Below are 13,636 nucleotides of genomic sequence, written 5' to 3'. Positions count from 1 at the left end.
CTTTTTCTTATGTTCACCTTATTTCCCATTTTATGTAAAAATAAGTGTTATATAAAACTGCATTCATAATTGTTGTTTGAAATATATGATTAAACCTTTAAATAAAATGTTTCTTCTTTATGTATTTATCTTTTCCTATCCAACCAAAGCCTTACGGTATGAAATCGATTTATTTTTTTCAGGTGAAGCCTTCTGGTTTGGCCATGTTGATAAAAAATAACTACTTGGTGAAGGTAAAATTACTATTAGGTTAGAAAATATTGTACCTTCAGATGCATTATATTTTTGTCATACAGTATGAAAGAAAGATTATTGATAAAAATAAATCTGAAAATCCTGAATCTGATTTTTAAGCAGCCTTTTTAAAGGTCAGTGTCGCAGTAGAATTTTGTGATGTATCAAGTAAACTCAGTACAGTGAGTAATGTTCGGGACTAAAGTGAACAGAAGGATGTAACTAAAAGTAGAGGCATGTTGAAAGAGGATGCTATTTCACAGTGTGTATTTGTGAGAAAGAATTGTTTTTCCTTTTACATCTGTTATGATTGTGATGTGAGAATCATTAAATCATGTTGGTTGTGAATATCTTTTTTGTACAAAATAGTGTACTTATATTCTGCAACTTTTCTGTATATGGATATTTTACATTGGCACAAATAGATTTTACATACAAAATATTATTCACTCGGTATAAATACAGTATTTTAATTTTTATTCTCTAAACTGTTTACCTAGTTTTTGAAACAGTTTGTTAACAGACACTCAAAACCCCACACAAAGTCCATTACTGAAAGTTGAGGGAATAATTATTACCTCTCCCAGTTGCCAATTTTGTGGCATCTAATGGTAAGAAATTAGGAGGAAGAAAGCCTTGTGCTACAGGATTAAAAAATACAAAGAAAGAATTACTAGAGAAGGAGAGAGAGAAAGAGAATTATGAATTAATTTTTTAAACCTACTGTATAATTTCTTATTAAATCATTCAAATATCTGAATGAACATGTGGAGACAACCAACAGTAAAAAAAACTGGCAAATGAAATTGCTTTTTCTTGGCATTTGACACTTAGGCCACTTTTTTTTTTTTTTTTTTAGCTTTCATCACAACTAATTAAGGCAGATCAAACTAATTTTTCAGGGGATGAGAGTAAAATATTAACTATACATGTAATATGATAAGTTGGTGTTAGTGGTTTTTCCTTATAAAACCCACTGCCCTTCTATCAGTCTACTATAGTGCACAAAATCCCTCATTCAAACACCAGTTGGTTTTGGGCTATATTTTTTCATTCTCTGGACTTCATGGGATAAATAACAAAAATAACCAAATTACTTTACTTTTCCATTCTTCCCAATTTCTCATAATAAAGTGTAAACAGTTACATTAAATGCAATAGTAACAGGATTTTAAAAAATTCTTTCTAACTATGTATGGTACTAGAGGTAATCAGACCAATGATGTGATGTATGATTAAATACAGTAGCTACATCCTAACATGATAATAATTAGCAGTAAGTTTACTTCACCTCAATACCACAAAGATAGCATATTTCAATGCCTAATTATATTTGCTTGTTGGTATGTCTAAAAGTAAGAAAGACAACACAAATTTCGCACGGGGAAAAACTGCAAAATATACTGCACTTCAGTAGCAACTCAGTGCTAAAAAACTTGAAATATACACTAAGGTTAAACTGTCAACAAGTGAAATATGTAAATAAAAATTACAATTGAATCTTGGCTTCTAACCAAGTTAGATTTCACTGCGTTTACAGAATAAATAAATTTCATTAAGGTAACTCAAGAATGAAATTTATTTACATTTTTGAAAATGAAGGCCAGGGGCAATGAAGAACTCAGCACAAACAACTGGTTAGGGAGAATTTTATTCATGAAAAACCTCAATGAACCCTCATGTATATGCTTATACAAATTATCTAAACAATAAAGAGATTTAAACACATACAAACCAAACATCTGCACAAGATTTATAAATACTAAATTCATACAACATTCAGTGTATATCCATTTTAGTAAGGCTTACATTCAAGTGCCAAATGGAAACAGATGTCACCATGAAAAATTGTCTATTAAGCACAATTTGGGGACTGAACAGGTAACCACAGTCATCCTCAAAGTTAAAGATAGAATATCAGTTGGTAGAAAAATTCAGTACTGAAAACTTCTCTGTGTAGCCATATCTTCCAGTAAGATCCTCAGTTCTTCATCTTCAAACCGCCCTTCCAAACTGAAAAAATCAAAATGCAGTTTACTTTTGTAAGGTTACTCTTTATAATTAATATGCACCCACTGAAAAAATATTAAAATGTGCAACTTTCAGATTAAAAGACAAGGGATACACAGTCTCCAATTGTTCAAATAAACCTGAGCTTGCGTCATGATACTATAATACTGAATTAGTGGTGAAATGCACTTCAAGCCACAATCTACAAGAAATCTTTTGTACTCTTTAATCTCAAGTGACACGTTACCTTTACAACATCATGGAATAAAAATTGTGAACTTGATGAATTGATTATACATATAGTATTAGTATTTGACAATTATATGCTGCAGAGCTGAATACTTTCTGTATATTCCTTGCCTGTTTGTGCAATATGTTGAAGTTTTCTAAAGATGATATTCACAGTTCTGATTTGTTTCATTAATAGTAATTACTACAGTAGACCCTCAGTATTCACAGGGGTTAAGGACCACAACTGTCCACAAATAGCTGAAATTCGCAAATACTTGAGACCCCCTCTAAAAGGGATTTTGACAAAGGAAAAATCTATTTCTGGGTGAAGACCTGTGTCGCCCAGTGAAATGTCCCATATAGCACACATTTCCAGGTATAAATATTTGCTAGATATACCAGAGAAAAAAAGCTATACAGCTAATAGGATGCCAGAGTTACTACCTCTGGGTCGATCATCCTCATAGGATGTCGGTATGTCATCTAGGAGCGAGTGGAAGCCACTACCACAGATGCTTAACCCAAATAGATCTCTCCTCTCCCAAAACCCCTCTACCTAAGGGGTGCCGTTACAGCGGTCCTTCTCCGCTCGCTACTACTACTTCTACCCAGAACCTTCATCCCAAAATAGCACCCAAGCTTTGGCCAGAATAGGGTGGGAAAAAAGAGGGAAGGGTTCACTGGGCGACACAGGTCTTCACCCAGAAATAGATTTTTCCTTTGTCAAAATCTCTTTTCTGGGCTCAACCTGTGTCGCCGAGTGAAATAGTAGCAGAGAATTGGCCACAAAAAGCTTGTTAAACATAAAGTTCAAATGTTTAAAATCAAAAACTTTTGCTACGGAAAAATAACATTATTTTAGAATATGCTTTTTACTTATCCAAAAATATAACAAATTATCTAAATCTTATATATGTTATGTAATTATACAAAACAATGTAGCTTAAGAAATAATTTAACAAACTAATTAAAAAACCATCACCTAAATTAACAAATAATTGTGAAAATGAATAAGGATGGTATGTACAAATGCAGGAGTGGTTTGTGAAGCAACCCAAACCCAGTCAACAAGGTAGAAAGGCAGGGAATACAAGCGAGGCAGGTAGGTGAGAGGTATACCAATCGGTAGGGCAAGCAAACAAAATTACAAATTACAACTTAAAATACAAATTACAATTTAACCCTTAAATGCCGAGCCTCTATTTACAAAAACGTCTCCCGTATGCCGGCGGCGTTCGGTGAGTTAGCGCCGAAGCAGAAAAAAAGTTTTTTTTCAAAAAATCACAGCACGCTTAGTTTTTAAGATTAAGAATTCATTTTTGACTCATTTTTTTGTCATTGCCTGAAGTTTAGTATGCAACCATCAGAAATTGAAAAAAATATCATTATCATATATAAATATTGAAATATATGACAGCACAAAAAAAATTTTTCATATATACTTTTATACAAATCGCGCTGTGAGCAAAACGGTTAAAGCTAACGGGTTATTTTGTTTTTCTTTGTATTGTACACTAAATTGCGATGATTTTGGTATATAACAAATTGTAAAACGATCAAAGCAACACAGAGAAAATATTATCACAAAATGATGCATGAATTCGTAACACGGAGACATAAAAAAATGTTTTTAAAAAATTCACCATAAATCGAAATATTGTGCTAGAGACTTCCCGTTTGTTGAAAAATGAAGCTAATTGATTGAATATTACTAGACTGTAAGTGTTTTAGCTTACAACTGCAGTTTTCGACCATTTCGGTCGAGTTAAAGTTGGCCGAAAGTCAAATTTTTTCTATTTATCATGATTTATATGAAAATATTTCAAAACTGATAAAAGCTACAACCATGAGTTATTTTCTGTTGTATTTTACATGAAATTGCGCACACTTTCATATATAAAACTTTATGTAACGACTAATATAAAACTGTGCAAATATTACGACAACGTAACGAAAGAATTTCTGAGATGTTCGGCAGAGTTACTGCGCAGACGTAAGGAAAATTTTTTCAACAATTCACCATAAATCAAAATATTGTGCTAGAGACTTCCAATTTATTGCAAAATGAAGGTAAACGATTGAATATTACTAGAATGTAAGAGTTTTAGCTTACAATTGCGATTTTTTACCATTTCGGTCGAGTTAAAGTTGACCGAAGGTTGAAATTTTGGCAGTTATCGTGATTTATGTGAAAATATTTCAAAACAGATAAAAGCTACAACCATGAGCTATTTTCTGTTGTATTCTACATGAAATTGCACACATTTTCATATATAAAAGTTTATGTAATGACTAATGTAAAACAATGCAAACATTACGACAACGTGAAAAGAATTTCTGAGATGTTTGGCGAAAGTTACCACACGCAGACGTAAGGAAAAATTTATTTTTTCAGAAATTCACCATAAATCGAAATATTGTGCTAGAGACTTCCAGTTTGTTGCAAAATGAAGGTAAATGATTGAATATTACTGGAATGTAAGAGTTTTAGCTTATAATTGCGTTTTTTGACCATTTCGGTCGAGTTAAAGTTGACCGAAGGTTGAAATTTTGGCAGTTATCGTGATTTAAATGAAAATATTTCAAAACTGATAAAAGCTACAACCATGAGTTATTTTCTGTTGTATTCTACATGAAATTGCGCACATTTCCATTTATAAAACTTTATGTAACGACTAATATAAAATGGTGCAAACATTACGACAACGTGACGAAAGAATTTCTGGCGCGGACATAAGGAAAAAGTTTTTTCAAAAATTCACCATAAATCGAAATATTGTGCTAGAGACTTCCAATTGGTTGCAAAATGAAGGTAAATGCTTGAATATTACTAGAATGTAAGAGTTTTAGCTTACAATTGCGTTTTTTTACCATTTCGCTCGAGTCAAAGTTGACCGAAGGTTGAAATTTTGGCAGTTATCGTGGTTTATATGAAAATATTTCCAAACTGATGAAAGCTACAACCATGGGTTGTATTTTGCTGTATTTTACATGAAATTGTGCACATTTTCATATATAAAACTTTATGTAACAGCTAATGTAGAACAGTGCAAAAATTACGACAAAATGACAAAAGAATTTCTGAAATTTTCAACGAGTTACCACGCGGGCGTAAGAAAAAAGTTTTTTTTTAAAAATTCACCATAAATCGAAATATTGTGCTAGAGACTTCCAATTTGTTGCAAATTGAAGGTACATGATTGAATATTACTAGAATGTAAGAGTTTTAGCTTGCAATTGCGTTTTTCGACCATTTCCGTTGAGTCAAATTTGACCGAAGGTTGAAATTTTTTGTAGTCGACGTACGGTACGTCCACTTGGCACCCAATAGACAATTTTAGTCGACGTATGATATGTCCAGTAGGCGTTTAAGGGTTAAATAACATAATACTAAGCTGACTCTGGAGGAACTATGTTCCCTGCAGCGACAGCAGAAAATTTTAGAGCCTCTAAGGACTTAAGGTAGTGACGTTTAAAAACTCTTGGAGATTTCCAGCCCGTATATTTCTTAATTTCATCAAAATTCATATGTTGAAAGTAATTAACTGAGGTTGCTACATCACGGATATCATGGACCTGGGGAATTGAATCCGGGTTGGCTTGTTTAATAAAATAATGAATTTGTTGTCTAATACCATTCAAGGAGATGGTTCCACCATTCTCTCTAACAAAAAGGGGACATGAAGATCTTTGAGAAGGCCTTTCCAGGTAAGCTTTCAAGGTAACTACCGGACATAAGGAAGAATCTTCCGGAGGAGGGATGATCTTCCAGGGAGACCACCTATTTTGAGGATCTTCGTTCTTGGCTAAAAAGGTTTGGTCCGGAGAAAGTAGAACCTCTCCTGACGGGAGGAAATCCACATGATTTGACTCTCTAGAAAGGGCTGAAAGTTCAGAGATTCTAGCTCCTGAAGCCAGGCTAATTAAAAACAGCATCTTCCTAAGAAGAGTCAAATAAGAGCAAGATTCATTATTTGTGTCTGAGGCTAATCTTAGTACGTAATTTAAAAACCAAGAAACCGTTTTAGGACGTGTTGTTGGTCTAGGAGGAGCACAAGCTTTAGGAATAGAGGAAAAATACAAATCTGTTAAGTCAATGTTAAATCCCAACTGAAATATCTTCTTTAAGGCGGATTTAGTCGTAGTAATAGTACTAGCAGCTAGACCTTTATCAAAAAGGGCTTTAAAAAATGAGATTCGAGATTCGTAGTCATTGTATGAACGTCTGATTCTTTTAGAAAGTTGGCCAGTTTTCTTACTGCCGAATCATACTGACGTAGAGTAGAATCTCTCTTATCTGATTCTAGAAACACTGTATTCAATGGATCAATATTAGCATTTTTCTGTGCCGTGAATTTCATGAAATCCATAAAGTTAGGGCATTCAACATTCCTGAGGAAGCTGACACAGTCTGAGTTTCAACTCTAATAGAAGGGGAAACCAGTTGCTCTTCGGCCAGTTGGGGGCTACTAGAGCTATCCGGCCTTTGAATGACCTGAGTTTGTGTAGAACTTTCAACAGAAGGTTTACTGGTGGGAACAGGTAGACCTTCGGCCATTTGTTCCAGTCTACTGACATTGCATCCGTGGCGTAGGCCCGAGGGTCCAGGTTCGGAGCTATATAACAGGGTAGTTTGTGAGTTGATTCCGTGGCAAACAGGTCCACCTGAAGTCCCACGATCTGTTGGGAAATCCAGTTGAAGGAATTCTTGTCCAGAGACCATTCTGATTCCAAAGGAGTCGTCCTTGACAGAGAATCTGCAATCACGTTTCTTACTCCTGACAGATGCGTGGCGGACAAGTGCCAATGGTTTTTCATTGCCAATGAAAAGATTGCAATCATTGCATGGTTTATGTGACTTGATTTGGAACCTCCCCTGTTCAGACAATGAACTATCACTGCACTGTCCAGGACTAATCTGATATGTATGTTCCTGGCTGGACGTAAGCGTTTCAGTCAGGAAAACTGCCATCGCCTCTAGAATATTGATATGGAAGTGACGAAAAAGATTCGACCAGGTTCCTTGAACTTTTTTGTATTGTGAGTAACCTCCCCATCCGGTCAGAGATGCGTCCGTGTGGATGATCAGAGCTGGTGGAGGGAATTGTAGAGGAACTGATTTGGAAAGACTTTTGGCCGTTGTCCAAGGGTTGAGTCTTTTCTTTAAGATTGGAGGTATGAGGGAGACTTTGTCACTGAGATTGTAATTTGCTCGACTCCGCCACACTCGATTTATGTCCTTCAGTTTTGCTTTGAGAAGTAGATCTGTTACTGATGCAAACTGAAGAGAACCTAAGATTCTTTCTTGAGTGCGACGAGAGGCTCGTTTGCACCTGAAAAACTGTCTCATTGCTTTGGCTATCTCTTTGCATTTTGCTGGCGGAATTGAGAGTGTGGGTGTTTAAATCCCACTGGATTCCCAGCCACTGAAATTGGGATGCCGGAATCAGACGAGATTTCTTTGTATTTATGTGAAATCCTAGATACTCTAGAAACTGAATGACCTTTCTGGTCGCCTTCCGGCACTCGGTGTCGTTGGGAGCCCAGATTAGCCAATCGTCCAGGTAAGCCACAAGTCTGATGCCTTGAGACCTTAGTTCCTGTACCACAGTTTCTCCTAGTTTGGTGAAGATCCTGGGTGCTATGTTGAGCCCGAAAGGCATTACTCTGAAGGAGTAAGCCTGTTTGCCTAGTCTGAATCCTAGGTAGGGAGAGAAGTTTCTCGCTATCGGGATATGATAATAAGCGTCTGTAAGATCTATAGAGGTGGTAACGGCCCCATGGGGAAGTAAGGTCCGCACCTGAGAGACGGTCAACATACGGAACTTGTCGCATTGGATATAAGAACTGAGAGTTGATAGGTCCAATATCACTCTTCTTTTGTCTGAATCTTTCTTTGGCACGCTGAACAAGCGTCCTTGAAATTTTAGATGTCTGACTTTCTTTATTGCCTTCTTTAGAAGGAGGTCTTTTGCATATTCTAACAGATCCGGTGTTGGGGTCTGATAGAATCTGACTGGTGGAGGAGGCCCTGCTATCCAACTCCACCCTAGACCTTTTGAAACAATACTGTGGGCCCATGGACTGAAGGTCCAATGGTCCCTGTGAAGTTGCAGACTCCCACCTACCTGAGGAGGTTCATTTGTTTGATGGCTTATTGTCTCTGCCTCCTCTTGAGCCTCTGCCTCTAGACTGGGGTCTGGATCCAGCCCTGTATCAGGATCTGCCTCGACCTCTAACGCCCCTGGACTGGCGGTAGCCTTGAAACGACCCCTGAGTTTCAAAGGTGGGGTTGAAACACTGGGGAGGCTACATAAGCAGCTGAGCCAGCAGAGTGGTGAGCCGGTTGGTTCAGCAAGACATACTGAGGTTGCCCCTTGGAGGTAGAAGGTTGGGCAACCTGAGCGACGGGAACTGCCTGAACAACTGTCTGGGTCTGAGGGGCCTTGTACGGGTGGTACCTCCTTGTCCTCTTCCTTCCCTTAGGCTGAGGGCCCGAAGACTCAGAAGACTTCCTTTTAAAGGGAAGTCCCCAACGAATCCGAAGATTTTGGTTGGCCCTGGAAGCTTCGCTGATGACGGTGTTCACCACGTCATCAGGAAAGAGGTTCGTTCCCCAGATCGAAGATTTAATAAGCCTGTTTGGCTCATGCCGGATGGAGGCGTCAGCCAGCACGTTTCCGGCAGTTCCGTCTTGCTACCACAAAGTCATACAAATCACTCTGGAACGAGGCCAGAAGTGATTTGGTCAGAATCCGGAATAGAGGTTCGTCTTTGTACACTGCTGATGTCAACTCCGCCGAGGTGACGGAGTTGATGGATCTGCTGAGACGGCATCTAGCATCGTATTCTGCTTTGATCAGGGACTCCGGAATCCTGGGTAACTGCTCACTGAATAGATCCGAAGCGCACTCCGGATCCAGCCTACCTACTGTGAAGGTTTCAGGAGCCCCAACCCAGCAATCCAGCTCTCCCGGAAAGAGAAGAGATGTAGAGTCCATCTCCCGAAGCTGAGGCATCGGCTTCTCCTCTATTCCGGCCTGCAGAGTTAGCTCAGCTATCTTAGAAGTACAAGGGGTGGGGATGTCCTCGTGGACAACGAACATCGTATACCGCCCCTTGTAAGGAGTTAGCTCGGTATTAGCACACTCCCAGTCAGAGAGTATTCTGACCCATGCCGACTATTCTTGATCCCTGGGGAAGATCATCGTTTCCTTGGGGACCTTGTCTTCCCTTACCAGGGCTTCCTCCGATAAACGGGCGTATCCCGGGAAAGGAAAAACAAGATCCGCCGGGAAGAACTCGTAGTCTTCCACAGGACGGGTGCCACAACCTTCAATGGTTAATTTACCATTGGCAAAGGGGGCATTGAAGGCGAGACGCCAAGGATTACAGTCCTCATACGCAGGTAGCTTCGAGGCGTCCGGAATGGAGTGACTCTGTTGCTGTACCGGACCGGAATTAACGAGTCCGGCAAGCGAATCCTCTTGTGTTTTCAGTCTCTCAGCCAGAGACTGAACAAACTTGCCAGATGTCTCTTGACTCGAGGCGAGATCTCGAGACATCGTCTCAAATTGAGAAATCCTCTTCATGAGGACTTCTCAGGGTCAAATTCAGGTTTTTTGGACTTGCCCGCCTTGGGTCTTGACCCCTTAGAAGGGGGAGTAGCCTTCTGGGAGGAAGTCGAAGGTTTGGGGGCCAACGACAACCTGGCGGAACTCGGCATGGCCGGGATCTTCGGGAGTTTAGACATTTTAGGTAATGTCTTCGTCTTCACTAAGGACTTCACCTTGGGGATTACCAACCCCGAACTGGCCCCAAGGGTGGAGACCTTAGAGAAACCTTGGAAGGAGGAAGACGAAGACGCAGGAGAGCTGAAAGAAATTGAATTTTTAGTTCTACCTGCCTCACTTACATCCCTACCTTCCTCCTCCGGATCGATGGCCATCGGTTCCACGTGAATGCTGATGTTGGCCACTTCCTCGCACAGTTCTTGTTGCTCTTCCGGCGGGACTTGGGTCTCCATCCTAATCCTGTGAATCAGGGGCTCCGCCACTTCGGGAGCTACCGCTGCAGAGGACCTGGCCATAGGATAAAGGACGTTACATATGTCCTCTGCTAGCACATAGGGGCGTCCTTGACCAACATTACGACCGAAGCCCCCGACCCAGATCTTAAGAGTGGAAAGAGATGAGGATTGGCGGGACCGAGGGACCTGAAACATGATATAATGTCAACATAGGAAATTGACATGTAAATTCTTTCGATATAGAAGATGTACTTCAGACCTGTTTGAAGTATTAATAAGAGTATGCCAAGAGGTTAACGTACCGAATCATCAATCACGTCTTGATATAAGGAGTAGCATACATCGCAGCCATCTGGATGCCAGACGAGATGATCATCCACCTCGACTGCGCAGCTGGCATGAGACCTGCATGCTACATGGCCACAGGGTTGCTGCAAATAGGCATTACAGCCCGGCTCCTGACAATGAACCATCTGTAAGAGGAATTGATACATAAGTATCAAAGAGATAACGCCGGAACAGTTTCCGGCCATAGATAAGTACTAATCTAGTAAAAACTTAAAATTAATAATTTTCCCCCCCACGCCGGAGTTGAGATCTGGAGTGAACAATAAGGTTACGGCGGAACGTTCCAGTACAATCAGAACAGGAGGCCACTCCTGAAACGATCGCACGGAAAACAATTCCGATGATGCGGGCGTCTCGTGAAATTAACCTCACAGAAATCAACAACTGAGTGGAGGAAAAGACTAAAATGCGCGGAACGAAGGTTCGGGACTGATTTCCCGGAACGTAGTTCACGTGAAAAAGGTAATAACTAAAATTAACATTCAGCCCGGCATCTTCACAATTCCGCCATAAAAAGGAAGGCACCAACGCTCAAGCTATTGTTCCTACTAGGAACTAAATAGCGAGCTAACGACAGCCGCCGGAACAGATCCGGATAGCGGAACGGCAGAGAAAACATGGCGACTACAACAGACCAGGTGCCTAAACACCTTCCAAGAAGCGTCATCTCAACCAAAAAGGGCAAATGAGCATTGTTCTAAAATGCCCCAAAGGGAGAAGCCATGTAGACAATAGTCTAACAAAATAGGAGTGAGAGAAAATTACATGAAGGCGGAATAGATAATTTCTATAGCCTAGCCTAACCTTCCGAAGTGAACACCTGGCCAGGTAGGCTAGGTCACGCCAGTAATATGAACGAGAAAGGGGCACCAGCACCGAACCAAGCCTTCCAAGATTTGATGAATCAAACTGGTCAGGAAGGACAGGCAGGCGCCCAAAACTCGAACGAAGGCCACCCAAGAAAACCTACCTTACCTAGGCCTAGAAGCCAGGGTAGGCAGGAAAACTGGGGCCAACTTAGCCTACCTTCCAAGATTCAACAGTGTCAAACTGGTCAGGTAGGCTAAAGGAACTACCAAATGTCAGACTAAAGGTATATAGGAATACATAATAATAATAAAATTTAAATGATATAATAACAATATTTACATGCACCTATGTAAAGAACAGAAGGGAAAGGATAGGCTAGGCCTAACTTCCCACTATTCTAAAATGTAATAATAGTCGTGCGTGTCAGAAACGAGCGAAAATTAAAACTATCATTATATAAAATGGAGCATATAATAAGAGATCTTGCGAGATGTCAGAAGATATGAGAGCATCAAAAGGTTGGGGACTACAACCACGAACGAAAACAAGTATGGTGGCTCCGAGCCAACAAAGCGTAAGTTATAAAACGGGACATAAATTGTCCAACCGAGTCCCAAATCAATAAAATTATGTACTCAACTTAGATGAGGATGCGTCTTGATTGATTGAAGACATGTTGATCTAACCAAAATTCCAAAATAAGGAAAAAAGGGGCACAAAAACACACCACGAAAATCTACGTGTGTACAGTACACGAGAAAGCGTGCTATGAAGGGATGAAGGTTCTGGGTAGAAGTAGTAGTAGCGAGCGGAGAAGGACCGCTGTAACGGCACCCCTTAGGTAGAGGGGTTTTGGGAGAGGAGTGATCTATTTGGGTTAAGCATCTGTGGTAGTGGCTTCCACTCGCTCCTAGATGACATACCGACATCCTATAAGGATGATCAACCCAGAGGCAGTAACTCTGGCATCCTATTAGCTTTATAGCTTTTTCCTCTGGTATATCTAGCAAATATTTATACCTGGAAATGTGTGCTATATGGGACATTTCACTCAGCGACACAGGTTGAGCCCAGAAAAATGCTTATAACTGTCTATTTTAATAGTTTAAACACCAAATATACCTTAAACTATCATCCTTAAACACTTTAATATCATTTCAAAGTCATCTTGCGACATTATGCTTAAAAATATATGGCTTACAGCTAGGGGTAAACACTCCTATAACTGTTATTCTTACCAAGGCAAAACCTAATCAAGGTACCCCTATATTCAGGCCTGAACATTTTCTTTCATACAGTATTCAAGTCTTACCGTTATTTTTTTAATGTAGATAAGGGCTTGCATAAAAGAGGTGGTGAAGCAGCATAAGCAGTGTCCTGTTTGTTGTAAAAAGCTAACCAAAAAGCAGTATAACCCTTTATTCATTTAGTTTTGTTCAGTTTTATGTTGTACTGTACGTACATAGAGAAATTAATTTAATTAGAATTATAAGAATACAACCCATCAAGTGTCACAGATGAAGAGTTCGCCAGATTATAGGAATACAAACTGCCAGTGGTTAGAAGTGAAAAGTTGGTATCTTTTTCAAGTACTTTACTGTAAGCATATCATGAAAAATAAAGAAGATAAGATTTCTTAGCCTTGAAATGAAGAAAAAACCCTAATTAGTGGATTTGTTTATGGTGTTCGTTCGTAATTTGTTCAAGTGGAGTGAAATTAATAGGGAAAACTTCTATCATCCTTTTGTTTACATCCTGAAGGTAATATCTAAGTAAGGAATATGCTAGAGAAAACTGATAATTGATATACTGTACAATAGTTTGAGTAAAAAGGCAAGTCAAGATGAAAGACTGTATTACAGTTAGATGTGTTGAGAGGTTGTGCCAATGTGCTTGAAAAAGTTTAAGACCTATTGATATTGGTATTCAGAACTACTTGAAGGCATTACTCTTTGGGAACAAAAGTAACAGAAT

At 39.3% G+C, this 13,636-nt stretch overlaps 2 protein-coding genes across 5 annotated transcripts in view; one reads left to right on the top strand and one right to left on the bottom strand.

Annotated features, from left to right (window-relative positions):
- LOC136837764 (nitrilase and fragile histidine triad fusion protein NitFhit-like) overlaps nt 1-341 on the top strand; it is a 193,443-nt gene extending 193,102 nt beyond the window's left edge. For all 4 annotated transcript variants that reach the window (XM_067102684.1, XM_067102683.1, XM_067102682.1 and 1 more), the window contains one exon: nt 183-341. In XM_067102684.1, the coding sequence (XP_066958785.1) occupies nt 183-220 (38 nt within the window). In that variant the 3' untranslated portion in view covers nt 221-341. The remainder of the gene's footprint in view (nt 1-182) is intronic.
- Nucleotides 342-486: 145 nt separating this feature from the next.
- Nucleotides 487-13,636, bottom strand: part of LOC136837763 (DNA-directed RNA polymerase II subunit RPB4-like) — a 260,105-nt gene continuing 246,955 nt past the window's right edge. The window contains exon 4 of the mRNA XM_067102681.1: nt 487-2,247. Within this exon, the coding sequence (XP_066958782.1) occupies nt 2,169-2,247 (79 nt within the window). The 3' untranslated portion in view covers nt 487-2,168. The remainder of the gene's footprint in view (nt 2,248-13,636) is intronic.

Source organism: Macrobrachium rosenbergii, chromosome 59 (genome assembly GCF_040412425.1).
Source record: "Macrobrachium rosenbergii isolate ZJJX-2024 chromosome 59, ASM4041242v1, whole genome shotgun sequence".
NCBI lineage: Eukaryota > Metazoa > Arthropoda > Malacostraca > Decapoda > Palaemonidae > Macrobrachium > Macrobrachium rosenbergii.
Note: the sequence above shows the minus strand (reverse complement) of the source record. Positions and strands in the feature narration are given on the sequence as shown.